General features: G+C 38.8%; 1 protein-coding gene across 19 annotated transcripts in view; it reads right to left on the minus strand.

Annotated features, from left to right (window-relative positions):
- The window catches only part of EPB41L2 (erythrocyte membrane protein band 4.1 like 2), a 365,575-nt gene that overhangs the window by 23,820 nt on the left and 323,913 nt on the right, over window positions 1-17,842 (minus strand). For 7 of the 19 annotated variants that reach the window (XM_073627268.1, XM_073627267.1, XM_073627264.1 and 4 more), the window contains 6 exons: window positions 16,488-17,117; window positions 14,935-14,967; window positions 12,051-12,197; window positions 8,928-9,080; window positions 1,901-1,954; window positions 1,186-1,722 (listed from right to left, as the gene is read on the minus strand). In XM_073627268.1, the coding sequence (XP_073483369.1) occupies window positions 1,186-1,722; window positions 1,901-1,954; window positions 8,928-9,080; window positions 12,051-12,197; window positions 14,935-14,967; window positions 16,488-17,117 (1,554 nt within the window). Of the gene's footprint in view, window positions 1-1,185; window positions 1,723-1,900; window positions 1,955-8,927; window positions 9,081-12,050; window positions 12,198-14,292; window positions 14,356-14,934; window positions 14,968-16,487; window positions 17,118-17,842 lie in introns of all 19 variants that reach the window. The other 12 variants (XM_073627272.1, XM_073627270.1, XM_073627274.1 and 9 more) reach the window with 12 other exon arrangements.

Below are 17,842 nucleotides of genomic sequence, written 5' to 3' on the forward strand. Positions count from 1 at the left end.
TTAAATGTGCACAGTTTGTACACATGCAATCAATTTTAGACTATTTTGTAGCATAAGCAAGATTTTAGTAGTGTTAGTATATGTAGCCCAAGCGTTATGGACAGATCACAGACTTAAAGTGAGCTTATAATTAAAAAAAGAAAAAAAGTGAAGCCAATCTAATTCTCTAAGAGCAGGCAAAAGAAAGTGCCTGCATATACATTACTTTTAGTTTTGAGATTGCCCTCTAAAATATTGGAACCTTTAATATGCCAACTTCCACTTGTTCTTTTGGGCCATGCACAGGCGCTATTTCAGGTAGTGCTAGGGCAGTGATGGTGAACCTTGGCACTCCAAATGTTTTGGAACTAACTATATTTCCCATGATGCTAATGCACTCTTCAGTGTAGTTGAGCATCATGGGAAATGTACTTCCAAAACATCTGGGGTGCCAAGGTTCGCCATTACTGGTCTAAGGGGTGCCAGAACTACAACCCAGAGCTCAACTTGAAGTTACTCTAAGGTACCAGAAAACCTTTGCTGTCAAAACTAAAATGTATAAAGTGCTAAATTTTAGACAATTAAAAGTTTCAAATTTTCCTTTAATGCCAAGTACCTTTCAGGGAACCATATGGTTACATGCACATTTCGAGAGACTCTAGACAAACTTAAACTAGTTATAGAGCTCAATTCTTCAGCAATCCACAGACTATGACTTTTAAAAGAACGGTGGCTACTCAGTGTTTTCTAAGCTATTGTTAGGTTTTAGTACTAGCTGTGCAATTTTAAAATGTCAATGCATAGGTGGTAGAGTACTTTACAGAGTGAAAATGGGACAAGAGAACAGAAATTTGTACGAGACATATCAGAAGATATTAAGAACATACAATTAGACTAGAATGACTTACACATGCATAGTAATACACAGTGAAGACGTGTAGAAAAGTGAAAAATGAGATCTATAATGAAAATTATTTTTTTTTTAAGTATGGAAAATCATAGCCCAGTAAAATAAGATGTAAAGATATTATGAAGTACTGCAACAGCAGAGAAAGAAAAAAAAGTTTATGTAAACGGTTTTTCCTTTTTGTGGAAACTGCTTGATATTTTCTAATATACTAAACGATTGATTCAAAGAAATGGAAACATCCTCTATAACAGCAGAAGAGTATGTTTTGTAAAGCCTGATGAGCATAACCAATTTACCTCAGAGCAACAGATTATTTGAGCAGAAGCGTCAACATCAATGTGGGACACATCCCCATTAATTGTGTTCTTTTCCTCTTCAAGAACTTCATGGTCATCCTCTACAACCTTCTCTTCACTTTCATAGGTAGCAACTGTGATTTCCTGGGATACAACCTCTGTCTTTTCCTGGATCTGGGTAACCGTAATGCTCACAGTGTGGTCTTCACTTACAAAACCCTGAGACTCCTCTAATGGTTCCTCTTCCTTTACTTCTTCTGCACTTTCTTCCGGTTCTTCCTTTAGAACATGCTCAGGTAACCTGTGTTCAGTTTTGTATTCTACTTCATTTTCACTTTCACTACTACTATCATAAGATGACACTGATTTGGTCTCATTTTTATCCAGTAATTTTACACCTTCAGTCTGCTCACTCATATCATTAGGGTGTTCAATATCTCCGTTTATCTCGGGTTTGAGGTCTTCAGTAACCAAAGTGTTTTTAGTGTCAGAATCTGACTGATTTTCGTCCTCTATGTTCTCTACCTCATTTGAGTTCTACATGGAAAATGGATGAGGAAAATAAAACACATAAATAAATAAATCAAACAAAAGAACGGAAATAAACTTAAGATTTCCATCTACATGGTGGACAAAAATGATGAAGTCAACTGAAAAGTGGAAATGTGATGGTGATTAAGATGAACAAATTGGTACTTTAGTACAATCTGAGCACCTCAAGAGCATCACTGAGTCCAGTGCGCATCCCTCTTGTTCTGGGTAAAAGTTTCTGTGGGACACAAAGTAACGAAAGGACACAAATTCAATACACTTACACAAAGACAAGAACAAAAATACATTTTCATAAAAGACAGATTAATTTAAAAGAAAAGAACACGTGTATGTTTTAAGACACACAAGTGTCTTAAAAGTCAAGGAGTATTTAACATAAAATGTACTCACATACAACACATTAAGAAACAAATGTAAGTACTCTTATATAAATGTGGCCACCAAGCCTGCACAATTACAGGCACAAGCTATGAATGTCAGTTGTCGTGAAAGCATGTATTATTTGTAAGTACACTTAAAGTGTATCTAAACCTGAGAACAAAAACTAACATATTGCAGCTTACTAGTCCTTAGATGTGGATGTTTTCTTTATTTTCCCATTTATTTTTACCTGGTGATCTTACCAGTAACATACTTCCTACTTTAGGGTGACAACACTTACTCACTGTACTGTTACCTATGGAGAAGCAGCGTGGTCACCCTGTGGTAGAAATGTGTAAGGACTACGGAACACTGCCCCCCCTCATCTACTCAATAAGATAGAGGGAAGGTGATCTGTAGTCCTAACACACTTTCTGATAACATTGTTTGAGGCAAAATCATAGAGTGTACAGGCAGCACTGGTTTACTGTTAAGGTCAACAGGTATTTTTGACTTTTGAAGAGATGCATCAAAACACTTTTGATTGTATATTTACCAGACCAAAAGGTGGCAAATAAGAAAAGTTAATCATTAGGGTTTATATACACTTTAAAATCAAATGCAAACCAGATGATATAAAGCCAGTTTGAAAACGTAAAGTAGGACCCATCTTAATTTACAGTAACCAGCATGAATAACACAATCTAAACTTTCACAAGAAAATAAGTTAAATAAGTAATTGCTACACAAAGTTCACCACACTCATCTAAAGTCCCTGAATGCAGGAAAGTGCCCTAGTTACTATTTGCTACCCTTCACGTATTTCAATGTCTGAAAGCAACAGCACGCATAACATAATGCAGTCTGAACCATGACGTTTTTTGGATATAAATGCATAATGAATTAAAACAAAAAAAATGTGAATTTTGACATACCTGTAAATTCCATATCTTGGAGTACACTAAAGGACATGAGACTTGTATCCATAGACTATAGATTACACACTATCTTCAACATTGGAAATTTGCAAAAGCTTTGCTGGGAACATCCCCAGTAAACCCTTACATATAACCTCAGCCCACTTCAGTTCTGCAGCAAGCAACAATGTGAAACAGAGGACAGAAGGGAAGGGACCAACGTCCTGTAATGTACTCCAAGGTATGGATTTTCCGGGAAGTCAGAATTCCCATTATCATAACCGTACAGTACAGGACTTGTATTGATTGACCTCAGGGAATCCCCATTTAATAAACTGAAGGGTGGGGAACAACTTCGCAAACAGGCCCACCGAAAACAATGGTCAACAGACCCAAAACTCTTATATGAAAGTTTGACGCACTTTGCGACTACAGCTTGCTTCAGCAGAGGTCTGGAGAGCCACCGGGTAAAACTTTGGAAAGGTATGAACAGAGGGCCAGGTGGCAGCCTTGCAAACCTGTGTGCTTGATGCTGAAAAGCCCAAGAAACACAGACAGATCTGGTGAAATGGGGCTTGATAGGGGAGGGAGGAACCCCTACCTTAAGGGCATAAGCCACCTATAAATAGTGCAAAAGGAAGCAGAACATCCATTCTTGGGACCTTTAGAGAGGACAAAGAGGGAGTCTCTTTACTAAAGCAAGATGTTGTAACTAGGTTGACCCTAACAGCTCTATAACCCTGGCGCTGACTGATGTCCTGTTGCTGTGTATCTAGAAAAGCATTCAGTCAGGTGATCGACTGACATGCTTCTTATGTTCTCAGAGGAAATGGTGGGCAGAAGTGCGTTCGCCAGAAGGGGAGTTGCAATTCTGTCACTATCCAAGCAACTTTGTGGAGTGGGAAAAACCCGCCAAATTTTATAAAGGAAAATGTTACCTACCGCCAACATGGTAGAGACTTTACAGAGGGGGATAATACAATTAAGTGAATAACATTGCACATGCAAAACAGGACCTGGTCATACTGTTCATACAGAGAAGTCCTGTCTTCTCTTATGCATGCTGCAGGCTCCCAGAGGGAACCAAACTTCACCCATCATGGTGGACATACCCAGTGAAGGGGATCCTCAGGGTCTGGGTGCCATAGGTATAGACCACGGCCCTGAACTTGTATAGCACCCTGTGTCTTGCTACACTCGATGCATTATGCCAAGGTGAGCACCAAACACAGGATCCAGCGCCCAAACATTATAGGCTGGCTCTGCTGCAAAGGCCAGGTACGGTTCCCAAGATGATCATCAAGGGTAACCGATCAGGAAACTAATATTGAGGCCTGAGGCAATAAGCAGTTGAATATTGATAGATTTTTCACTTGTAAAAAAATAAATAAATAAATAGAAATTTTTTTTAAAAAGAATGGCTTAGAAACTTCTCTATAGGGGAAGAGGTCCATCACCTAAAGACACTAGCAAAAAAAATGGACTCCCAGGGAGTGGGTGAGGTTTTATTAGGGTGCACTGGGGGCATTCCTAGCAAAACAACTACCAGTATCACCTGAAAGTAGCGGAATTTAACCCATGGTCCAAAAATTCAAGTCCTGTGTCCTCAAGTGTGCAATTAAAGTAAAATGTTTGTTGTTTTAGAGTACCAATGTGTCATGATTTATGTTTAAAGATTAAAATAAAGCGGTAAACAAGCTGCTTTTCAGCTGAACCAATTTAGACCTCATGCACACTGGACATTTTGCAGCTGCTAGTATGTGTCGGGCGTTTTTTTTTTGCTGCCTCTAAACTCCGCTGCATGTTAGCCTATGTGTCCATAGGCCTTTAGCAGCATTTAGTGGCAGGGGTTTTTAGAGGCATAAAAAAAAAAAAAAAAAAGAAAAAACACTGCTAGTGTGTACAGGATGAGCAGAGATTTGGCATAAAAAAATGCTTGATGCTGCTAAACGTGTCTAAATGTGCCTAAACGCTAATATCCTGGCCAATGAAATGAGTACCCAAGCTCTTGATGCCTGTAAACATGCCTAAAGCTTGTAGAAGCTTTAAACAATTTTAGATGGGTCAGGCTTGTTTTCTGCTAAAACATTGCTTCTAGGAAAAATTTCAAAATGACCAGTGTGCATAAGGCGTTAAAGGAGAAGTAATGCCAAAGCATTTGCCTGCACTTCTCCTTTGGATCACAGGAGTGCAATTGGTTTTGCACTTCTGTGACCCGTTTTCAGTAGAGAGCGGGCTCAAGTCCGCTCTCTGCTGATGTCACAGAAGTTGGTCTAGGCACCGCGTCATCCCCAACACCCAGCTCAGCCTCTGTGAGCCTCTGACAGCCTGAGCCGGCTGCCCCCGCCCCCTCCACAGCCCGGCGCTCCAGTGAGCGAGGAGGCGGGCAGAGCAGAGAGCAGTGATGGACAGCAACGCTCTGCTCGGGGAGCTGTCGGACCCATGCTGCATCCACCTAGGTACAGTAGGGGAAAAACGTATTTGATCCCCTGCTGATTTTTTATGTTCGCCTAACTGACAAAGAAATGATCAGTCTATAATTTTAATGGTAGAGTTATTTAACAATGAGAGATAGAACAAAAAAAAAATCCAGAAAAACACATTTCAAAAAAGTTATAAATTGATTTGCATTTTAATGAGTGAAATAAGTATTTGACCCCTTCGCAAAACAGGACTTCGTACTTGGTGGTAAAACCCTTGCTAGCAATCACAGAGGTCAGACGATTCTTGTAGTTGGCCACCAGGTTTGCACATTTCTCAGGAGGGATTTTGACCCACTCCTTTTTGCAGATCCTCTCCAAGTCATTAAAGTTTCGAGGCTGACGTCTGGTAACTCGAACCTTCAGCTCCCATTACATATTTTCTATGGAATTAAGGTCTGGAGACTGGCTATACCATTCCAGGACCTTAATGAGCTTCTTCTTGAGCCACTCCTTTGTTGCCTTGGCTGTGTGTTTTGGGCCATAGTCATGCTGGAATACCCATCCACGACCCATTTTCAATGCCCTGGCTAAGGGAAGGGGGTTCTCACCCAAGATTTGATGGTACATGGCCCCGTCCATCGTCCCTTTGATGCGGTGAAGTTGTCCTGTCCCCTTAGCAGAAAAACACCCCCAAAGCATAATGTTTTCACCAGCATGTTTGACGGTGGGGATGGTGTTCTTGGGGTCATAGGCAGCATTCCTCCTCCAAACACAGCAAGTTTAGTTGATGCCAAAGAGCTCAATTTTGGTCTCATCTGACCACAACACTTTCACCCAGTTCTCCTCTGAAACATTCAGATGTTCATTAGCCAACTTCAGATGGGCCTGTACATGTGCTTTGAGCAGGTGGACTTATGGGCGCTGCAGTATTTCAGTCCTTCGTAGCCTAGTGTGTTACCAATTTTTTTCTTGGTGACTATGGTCCCAGCCTCCTTGAGATCATTGACAAGATTCTCCTGTGTAGTTCTGGGCTGATTCCTCACTGTTCTCATGATCATTGGAACTCCACGAGGCGAGATCTCGCATATAGCCCCAGACCGATTGAGATTGACAGTTATTTTGGGTTTCTTGACATTTGCGATTAATCATACCAACTGTTGTCATTCTCTCACCAAGTTGCTTGGAGATGGTCTTGTAGTCCATTTCAGCCTTATGTAGGGCTGCATTCTTGTCCCTGACATCCTTGGACAGCCCTTTGGTCTTGGCCACGGTGGAGAGATTGGAATCCGATTGATTGCTTCTGTGGACAGGTGTCTTTTATACAGGTAACAAGCTGAGATTAGGAGCACTCCCTTTAAGAAAGTGCTCCTAATCTCAGCTCATTACCTGTATAGAAGACACCTGGTAGCCAGAATTCTTTCTGATAGGGGATCAAATACTTATTTCACTCCTTAAAATGCAAATCAATGTATAATTTTTTTGAAATGTGTTTTTCTGGATATTTTTGTTATTCTGTCTCTCACTGTTAAAATAAACCTACTATTAAAATTATAGACTAATCATTTCTTTGTCAGTGGACAAACCTACAAAATCAGCCGGGGATCAAATATTTTTTTTCCCTCACTAAGTATTCATCAAAAAAAAAAAAAAAAGCCCAAACCCATACTTCTCTTTTAAAGTCTGGGGCATATCAAACTTTGGTTTTCTTTTCCATAAATGTAATTCGTAGCATTTATTTATATAGTAATTACGTGACTCACAAAGGTGGAACTCTGGCCAAAATAGTTTTTCTTTTTGGCTAAGGTGGACAGGGTCTTTATCGTTTCAGCCTAAATTTGACCCAGAAGTGTGATGGGAAATTTCATCTGGTGAGAATTTAGAGTGAAAACATAATTTCATGGACTTTGATTATAAATCAATACGGTTTCAATAGCGCTGGTTTTCTTTTGTGCCTTAATCCATGTACATTCACTACTTAATGGCCATGGTAATCTATTTTTCATAAAATTGTGTTTTGACTCTTTGTAAATTTCCCAGTGAGCTCGAAACCTCTCCTTTTCTACCTCACTTTAGTTTGGAATGAGAAGCGCACATTAGTTGCAGTTATGTGCACTTCTCTATGCACACTGCAAATCCCATAGTACACAGTCCCTGGCCAATCTCTGGAATTTGAATTGTTAGCTAGAATTTGTTTTTTTACACCAGAGTTCAGTGTCACTTCCCTGTGGGATTACAAAGCATAATAAAAATTTAACCCTTCCCCACAATGAGTTTTTATTGCTATTCCCCTCATTTCCTCTCACTTTCTGTCTTGATGACAGTAGAAAAAGTCAGGAGACAACTCTGCAATGGTAAAGAAAAAAAAAAACCCAGTAAGGAAACGACATAGCAAAGTATTGTTGGAGGCAAATATATCCTTTGATGATGAAAATTATTATTATTACACAGGATTTATACAGCACCAACAGTTTGCGCAGGGCTTTACGAAATCAACTCAAATACCAATTATTTTTTTTAGAGAACTTACACAAATATAGGTGTATATACTGTGTGATTATTTCTGGAGGTTATCAATAGCTTTCTAAAGAGAACAAATTGGTCATTTATGTTATTCCCTGCTCTCTAAAAAGTACTCCCATTCACACTTTTCTGTTTCAGTGTGTTGCCTTAATGTACATGTTACTGCAATGCATGTTATGCGTATTAGTGCCATCTGTCTTGAATGGCACCACACTGCGCTTTCCCAGCGTGTGGTAATGCACTACTAATGCTACATGCCTGTTTTTTTTTACCGTTCTGGTGTGTTGGCAGCCAATTCATTTCAATTGGCTGCCCTAGGGCCTATACACACCTATGTATCTACTATTCAGCTGCATTTTATTTGTAATTTTAAATGTGCGTTCTAAAGACCTATGACACGCTATTTCACACCTTGCAACACTGTAAAGAAAAAAAAAAAAAAAACAGACAGGTCATTATTTCCAAATTATTCTGAAAAATAGAGCAGACGTGCAAACATGTCTTATTTATAATGTTAGGACTATGTGCTCACACATTGTGGTGTGTTACAAGGATACAATGGGGTTGATTTACTAGAGGTAAATAGTCTGTGCACTGCAAATGCAGTTGATCTAGATCTGAGGGGATCATGCAAGGAAAACAAAAAAATACATTTTTGCTTGCACATGATTGGATAGAGATCAGCAGAGCTTCTGCTCAGATCTAAAGCAACTGCACTTGCAGTGCACAGTATATTTTCTTTTAGTAAATCAACCTCAGTGTGAACAAGCTGTTAATGCAACACATGGTAACGTGTGTTAATGCAACTCACCATAATGCATGAGCCTTATTGGGCCCTAATACTAAGGACTTATTCTTGAAGATTTCATTATCATAGCATAATACCAGTGTCCTACCAAAAATGCATGGATAGAAACGATCAGTAATAAATATAGTAATGACTAGAATGAAGAAAAGAAAAGAAGTGCACCTCAGGCAGTGGAGGGGAATGGGAAACACTAAGCAAATCAGAAGGAAGGCTATCATTCACTACATTCTCCTCTTTGGTCCGCTGATTAGATATGTTGAAGGTGGAAAAGCTTTCTTTACTAAACAGAATTGATGTTATCTCTTCTTCTAAGCTCTAGATAAGTTAGAGAGCGAGAGCAAAGAGTTAACAGAAAGAAAGACCAAAAAGCAAGAGAAAAAGAGTGTGGAAACATCAATACAAAAGCACAAAGGTCTGAGATAAGCATTAACCAGATTTCAGCTATTAAGGTATATTAAATGCATAGCACACACCCAGGAAAAGAATCCTTTGCCTCCAGAGCCCTACAGTGCCATTGTATCTCCGATATCAAAATGTGTTTTATCCATATTCTGTATAGAATTATCTAAATCACCATGTTCTAGGGATTCTAAATCACAATCTCTCAAATTTGCATTATGTTAAAAGTTAGGAAAGTATACTGCAATTTTGCACTCTCTGCTTTGTTGACTTGTACAATAATGAATAAAATTAGCGTTCATATTGTAAAACAGGCAGAGCTCTTCTTTCTTTACTAACTGCTTGCCGACCGCCGCCAGTACATTTGCGCGACACAATGGCACGGACAGGTAAATGGGCGTACACGTACGTCCCTTTAAATTTGCCACTGTGCCATCGCATACGTGCCCGCCGCGAGGTCAGTGAGTGTGATCGTGGGTCCCGCGGACTCGATGTCTGCAGGGATACCCCCGATCGTCTCACGGAGAGGAAGAACGGGGAAATGCTGATGTAAACAAGCATTTCCCTGTTCTGCCTAGTAAGAGGACACTGATCACAGCTCCCTGTAACCCCTTCACTGCTAGTCACATTTACACAGTAATCAATGCATTTTTAATCACACTGATCGCTGTATAAATGTGAATGGACCCAATATAGCGCCAAAAGTGTCCGATGTGTCCGCCATAATGTCGCAGTCACAATAAAATCGCTGATCGCCGCCATTACTAGTAAAAAAAAAAAAAATTATTAATAAAAATGGCACAAAACTATCCCCTATTTTGTAGATGCTATAACTTTTGCGCAAACCAATCAATAAACGCTTATTGCAATTTTTTTAACCAAAAATATGTAGAATACATATCGGCCCAAACTGAGGAAAAAAAATGTTTCTTTATATTTTTTTGGGGGATATTTATTATAGCAAAAAGTAAAAAATTATGCTTTTTTTCAAAATGGTCGCTTTTTTTTGTTTATAGCACAAAAAATAAAAACCGCAGAGGTGATCAAATACCACCAAAAGAAAGCTCTATTTGTGGGGAAAAAAGGATGTCAATTTTGTTTGGGAGCCACGTGGTCGACTGCCCAATTGTCAGTTAAAGCGACGCAATGCCGAGTCGCAAAAAGTGCTCTGGTCTTTGGCCAGCCAAATGGTCCGGGGCTGAAGTGGTTAATAATACAAGTTGCAATAACCTACATGCCGGTAATTTGAAAAATAAAGTCTAACAACATCTGTGCTGATGTGGTAACAGGTTTCACATAAATCCTTATATGAAAGTCTAAGACTGCATTTGCATGGATGCATTTGTTAATGTGGGTGAAGCTGTGCGCAGGCAGCCTGTGCTAATGACGCGCAGTGGCTGTACAGACCTCACCATACAGCTGATTTTAGCAGGCAGGGTCGGGTGCAGTGTCTCGTACACACGGTTTTCTTTGGGACCACGAACCTGCCCCTGTGAAGTCCATACAGTCACTGCAATTTCTTTTATTAGCACAGGCTGCCTACATCAGTGGTTCTCAACCTCAGTACTCCCAACGGGCCAGGTTTTCCTTTACTTTGCACAGCTTCTTTAAATAAATATCAATGACATTGTATTTTTAAGAGCTATTTTGTCTAAGGGAAGTTCCAAAAACATGGCCCGTTGGGGGTACTTGAGGACTGAGGTTGAGAACCACTGGCCTACACAACTCCAAGCGGCTCCATGTGCAAAATCGAATGTCTTATTCACTCTGCACGGACCTTTGTGCCTGTGCGATTGAGGCTTTAAGTTCAAAATCTTCACCCCTTCGGATTTATCTTATGGTTCCTTATTCAGCCAATCAACCAAAAAGGAGCTATGTTTTCCCTTAGAGGCATATTATACATACCGTACACAACATAAATCAATTACACTAGGACATCTTTACCTCTAGCACAGCAAAACAGTTCATAGAATTTATTTTTTACATGAGACTCAACTGACATTCGGTTCAGTTCACCAAGTTTTTTTTTTAATACATTCTCTATCAAATGTTTTTAGACAGGGGATATATTTTCAACTTTCACTGGCTCTCTTGTTAATATGGTTATTATGAAAAAGAATTGTTATAGCTTAGTAAATTGAACTTATTGAGCAATACCACACGCAATGCGAATATCTTCTATACCTTTACTCCACAAAAATAAAAAATAAAAAATGTTACTGGAAAAAGGAATGCTTCCAACAGTCAAGTGTACATAAGAGAATGTGGGTCCTCTAAAACTTAACTGACAAACACTGTTTAGTAAAACAAACACCTTTTGATAATGTAATTATGTTAATCAAGTTAATACTTAAAAAACTTTTTAAATATAAATGACAAATAAGAAAACAAATAAAAATTTAACACCAATTAGATTAGCGATGGCTTACTCTCTGGTATAAGTTGTAAGACACCTGTACATAGCAGCACTCTATGATTACTAGGGCAAAGAGAATTAAAGCTTTTTTTCCCTAGCAACCAGATGTAGTATAGTATAATGAAAGCTGATGGCTGTCAATTCTTTTATGCAGTACTAGTTTTTATATAGCAGACTCCAAAATTGAAACATTTTTCTATTACACAGTTTATCAGTCTCTGATATCAAAACTTTAGTATTTTACATGGTCCCATAAAGCTACATATGTCACATTCACATATAACCAGCAAAATAAAGTATTTCTTCTATTTATTAACCATGCTACTCTTTTTAGCTGACATTTTTACACCAGTGGTTCAGATTTGGCAACTAACAGAAATATTTTGTTGAATTTGTTTGTAATAGACACATATACCACATACTACCTTCATACTTCAGGGTGCATGTACAAGAAGAAAGCTTTAACATACCCCTTGTGTTTGCAGGGATAAAGGTGTGATACAACGCTTTTCCCATTCATTGGGACGAGGCTCTGGGGTGGATTCCATGAAACTGCGCTTGAGCTCACTAATGCTAGCCTGATGTTTCAATATTTCCTCTGGAGACTTATCCAAATCCTGACAATAAGTAAGAAAAAAAAACACACATACAAACGAAAAACACAAATGTGGGTTAAATTGTGTTAGCTCTAATTGAATGTTAAAGAAATATGTCTGATTTGAGAAAGGAAATATTTATGAAAAGGGGAACTGGGGGGGAAAAAAAAAAAAATCATCACCCATCAGAATACCACCAACATGTAGTCGGTAATCTACTAAAAAGGAAATTCCAAGGAAACTATTTCAGAATAAAAACTAAATGATACATACTATATATTGGCTGCTTGGCACTCAACATATCTCAAAAAGGGCCTTATCATCAGATCAGACATTTTTCTTAAAAGAAACAAATTATAAAAAAATTAACCAAAGACGTTTCTGGCTTTGTATCCTATTGTTATTATTTCTCCATTTCCATATAATTATAGAGGGAAAAAAAAAAAAAACAATTTCTCCATGGGCAGCACAAAGCCAGAGAAAATCTTTGATTGATAAACCTTGAAATCAATTGCGCTTGTTAAAAAAGCTGCAAAAAAGCAAAAATCGGCAGTTAGTGTGATTGTTATAACCTGGCAAATGACATAACAATAAAAATGTTAGAAGAACAAACAGAAACAAAGACTAATGACTTGACGTGACATAGGGATTGGTGGGCAGCCCAGGTCAGTACAAGTTGTTATAAAATCTGTTACTAAAATAAATATATTGACAGTAAAAGTAAAGCAATGATACTATTGCATCATGTTCTCTAAGACGCATATAAGAGTTTAGAGTTCACCTTCTTCCAATGGGGCTAAGCAAGATAGGCGGGACAGACCCCATTCGTGGCTTCTCCTGCCAATAAGCAGGCTGGGTTCTGAACTGTTATGGGGGACAATTCCCGCTCCAGCTGGACTTCGTATGCACATTCTTTAATCTAATGAATATCAGGTATGAACGTGATTGGCAAGTGCTATTATATATAAACTTTATGCAATGTTAAACATAGTTCTCCAAAGGCATCGTGTAGACATAAATGTATATGAATAAATCACTAGGTTTAACATTTATAAAGTGTATGAAATAAGGACAATCAGGGGCCAGGGCTACAACTATCTTTTTAGCAAGCCAAGGAAAAGAATGAATGGCAAATGCGAATAGTTGCCAGGGGCAACAAACTATTAAGACTTTCCACAGACAGGTGATTGTCCATTATCTTAGCAATTTGCCACGAAAAAGGTAACTATCCTGAACTGGTCACAGCGTTTTAGCTTAAATTCATACAGGCAACTGGTCATAGTGCGAATGACAATGGCAAGATTCCTGCAGCTGTTTTTGTCACCTGTGAATGGCTAGCTGCAGCCACCGAGCCCTATATACTTCAATGACAGGTCAGCGGTGGTTGAAACTATCCATGGCTGTCTGTCCAGCCTGTGATTACCTGCAGTGATCGCTCCAGGACGCACTTTGTGGGCTTCCAACAGTGATCACTGCAGGTAATTGCTGTTTGAGTGTACCACAACGGGTAGCTGCAGCTGCTGCCAACCTGTCATTGAAGCGTACAAGGCTCAGAGCCACAACTAGCAACTCACTGGTGGCAAAGATAGCTGCAGGCATCAGCAGATTCCTGCCACTGTCATTTTCACTGGCACTAGTCACTCCTATGAATGTAGCCCTAGACATGCTGTGAAAGCTTTGCAAGTAGTAAGTACTCCCAATACTTGTGTGCTTTTGTGCTTGCTTGAGTCTTAACCACAACAATTCCCAATTATCTTAAGCTACACATCTGATCAATAAGGGCAGCCTTATGTCAGCCACCTTTTCTAGAAGCCTAACTTTTCTGTAATGTGTTCTCTCCCATGGTATCGTAACTTTCAAACATAGACATGGCAATAGATATAAAAATCTGTTCTGTCTGGCCAATGTACAGGGCTGCTACTCCCAGTTGCCACGCACAACACTGAATGATGTATCCAAAAAGGCAAGATTCAGACAGACTCTGAGAAGTCATAGCATGCACTCTGGCAGGCCTGAGCCCATGCATTTCATGCTTGTGTTCTTAGCAGCAGCCTGCATGTGCCAGCCCCACCTTTTTAACAAAGGCAGATTATCTAACAGGTTGCATTATACAAACCTCCAACATTAAATTGCTATGTCTGACATAAATATTTTCTCCTTGTATTCTCAAAGACTTGCTCTGCGAAATTGGAAAATGAAAATAATATAAAGCAAAATAAACAAGCGGGTCGTGGTTGGGAAACAGGCTGATGTGCAAATGTTTAGACAACAAAGTTGTTCTAGTCCTGTAAGCAGCGGTCTTTAACAGTGCTAACTTGTCAGTGAGAAATACATGGGCTTAACACCTTCTGAAAACACTAGTTGTCCTGCTTTTATGCTGGCTGTATCTTCTGGGTTACTGATGCAGAACATGTATACATAATAAAGCCTAGAACTATTGGTTATTAGCGACTCAAACTAATAAAAACAATAGTGACTCTGTGTGTCAGTCAGGCAACTACCACTTTGAAGATGGACAGCTCAGCAATGGAAGAAACCATGTTTCTCTTATGACATGTGAGTGATGTCTTCTCTACTTAATGACCACTATAAACATGGGAGAGTTGTCATGCTGCTGGAACAGGCATAGAACAAAGACCTGAAATGAAACTCAATACAAGCAGAGCAGCAAGATGACAACAAGCACACTACACTTTTTTACACATACACTTGTAGAAACATTTGGCAGGCAAAAATGTTCCAAAGTAGCATTCAACACCTGTTCCAGGATCTCATCCTCTTCCTTTTCCAGCTGGAGCATATTAAATCACCGGTAGTAAGAAAAATTTGAATTAATGCAATGAAATGTGCAACACATTAATCATTATTACAGAATGTGCTAGTATTCATGTACTGGACTGTAGTGTACAACTTGGGCGATTACTTTGACTGCTTGAAGGTAACTAGCAAAATACACCGGCTTTATGTTGTCCTATTTCACAGATTCATTGGGTGTTCAGTTTGTACATCTGCATTTTGTTAATCAGTCCTTTACGGCAACTTACATGTCAGATACGACATATCAATAAAGGCTTGCTCACAATTCCCCTTTGTATAGTATGACTGCTTGATGGGGCAAGCTATGCTTGCAAATATTTGAAAATGTTCATCATGATCAAGGGCCTACATGAACTTAATGTGCAACTCCAGCAAACATGTTTTCTTGGGATGTTGATAGAATTAAGAAAAAAGTTAGAACATATGTCACATTTTATTGCTAGAAAAAATAAAAAATTTGTTTCATCACTGTATCCTCAACTAGGGAAATCTCTCTAATGGAGACACAGACAGCAATAAAAACCTGATAGTGGGTTTGGCTATTCCCCACGTCAGCCAAAATAAAAACAAAAACATTGGAAGGAGGTCTAGTTTAGCTTATTTAAATTTTTTTAATCAAATCACACTTTCCTTCATGACTTCAGATAATTCAGAAAACTCTGAACTTAGAAGATGACCAAGTGAAGAGAGCTGTGGCAGTGACAGGTGGACCTCCCATCTTTAGACAGAGCTACACTAGGAGGCAAGGATACCATAATATGCATGATGCTATGCTTTTGCACATTATACCAAGTGCTGAGGGAGCCTGTAGTGGATACAAGTCTGCTTTAATGACTTAAAATTATTTCAAGTAGTTAGACAGTCTGTCATTTTAAGATTACAACTTAACTAGAGAAGCCTAACACAGTCATCATACAGAGTACTGCCAAACAAGAAGCAGAGCGTCCATCTATAGTAAACAAATACAGTCTGCAAACATGAAAAATATATCTTTGCAAACTATATTAGAATTAAGATTTTAAAATGTTAAGTTTTTTTGTAAAAAGCTATTCCTATTCATACAGTATAGCACTAAATGTTGTAACATGCTGTATTTGAAATCTTTAGTATTAAAATATATTAAAAATATGTTTAAAAAGACTTGATTGAAACTTTATATGTAATTTATTGGGAAGTGGTGAATGTGCACTAAAATGCCTGCTAGATTCTTGTCTCCCAAGTACAAAAATCCAAAACTTAAGGGGATGTCTTTCGAAGGGTACAAGGTTTCCAATGAGAACTGTCAAAGGTGGGGACTCTCTCACTTTTTAGTGTTTGTATCCCTAATAGGCATACGAACAGCAATAAGAACCTGAAAAAGTTTCCAATATTTTCCTAACTCTATTAATTTGCGCCCCCCCATACATTTCTATACTGATGATCTTTATCGGATAAAAAACATACAGAAGTGAAGCCTAGATGCAAGTGGCAACTTGAATCAGTTATGTTACACACCTCTTGTGCTGCTTTGTTATTCAGGTCATGGTCATAAAAGGAGCCCCATGATGTCGCCTTAGGCTCAAGGTAGCAGAGGGACAGAGCGAGAGGAAGGGAAAGGGTCAATGAAAATGGTACAGACTGGGAGGTGGAAAGAAGCAGCACAAAGATGAGAAGGAGAGAAGGAATGAAGGAAGGGGATGTAATTGGGACATAGCGTTGGAAGCCTGGTGGGAGGAAAGAGACGCAGACGTCTGGGAGACTGGGGAAACTGATGTACCCATCCTCATCAAGCAAAGAAGGGAATTTTAAAGGAAAAATCTTACAAAAGCTGAATGAGAAGAAAAATTCTATTTTCTTACAATTTATAGAATGATTGTTACTACAATCTAGATGAGAAATGTGGCTGCCTGCATCAGTGGAAGATTGTGATATTTTAGGCGATATAATGTCCTGATCTGGAAACATGCCATCTGTATTATTGTCACAGATGTTAACCTCTAAACCACTAGAAGGTTCATCATGCTGTTCCCCCATCGCATCATCCTCTGAAATGTCTGAAAATACATCTATCTCAAGGATGGTTGGCAAGTTTTCAAGTATGGTATGAGAGCAGTGAGTGGGTGACTGTGATGATGGGTGACTGAGCTGTTTCAACCACACCAGTAGCAGGTGGACATGAGTGTGCATTCAAATGCAAAATTGCAGGACAAAAAAAGTGAGAATAATGTGCATGTGAGAGGAATAGAGAAAGAAAAAAAAGAGAAAAAAAAATGTTAGTTTGATAAGATTAAGCAAGTAAAACTGTGCAGTTACAAAAACGATGTCAGTATAATATAAGAGCATACACAACACACATCCCAACTGCAGATGCTTTAGTATGTGTGTATATATATATATACACACACACACACACACACACACACACATATATATATATACACATACACACACACACACCAAAAAAATGTGTTTTAGAATACCCACCATGCAAGCTGTCAACCCAGTTCATAGAGTGAAGGCCTGGCTTTTCACCAAAGCGAATCCCCACTCTCTTAACATTTTGAAGAATCCACCCCCTTCCCCGCATCTTTGAGTCCTAAAAACCATGATTTTAGATTTTTGGTAGCAGTGTTTCTAAAGTGGAATCTGCCATCCCAACCTCACAATTCAGTTATAACAGCACTCTAAAACCGTTATACTGTAAATCTGAAAAACTGAATGTCATCTGTGAAACAAACACACAATAAGGATATGAAAAGTGAGGTCAAAATAGGGTTTGAATTTTGAATTATTCTGGAAAATCAATTTAATGTATGAAATGAGTAAATTAGGACAGCCTTGTAGAAAACATCAAAGACAACTTTCATAAT

The sequence above is a fragment of the Aquarana catesbeiana genome, linkage group LG04, assembly GCF_042186555.1.
Source record: "Aquarana catesbeiana isolate 2022-GZ linkage group LG04, ASM4218655v1, whole genome shotgun sequence".
In the NCBI taxonomy this organism is placed as follows: Eukaryota; Metazoa; Chordata; class Amphibia; order Anura; family Ranidae; genus Aquarana; species Aquarana catesbeiana.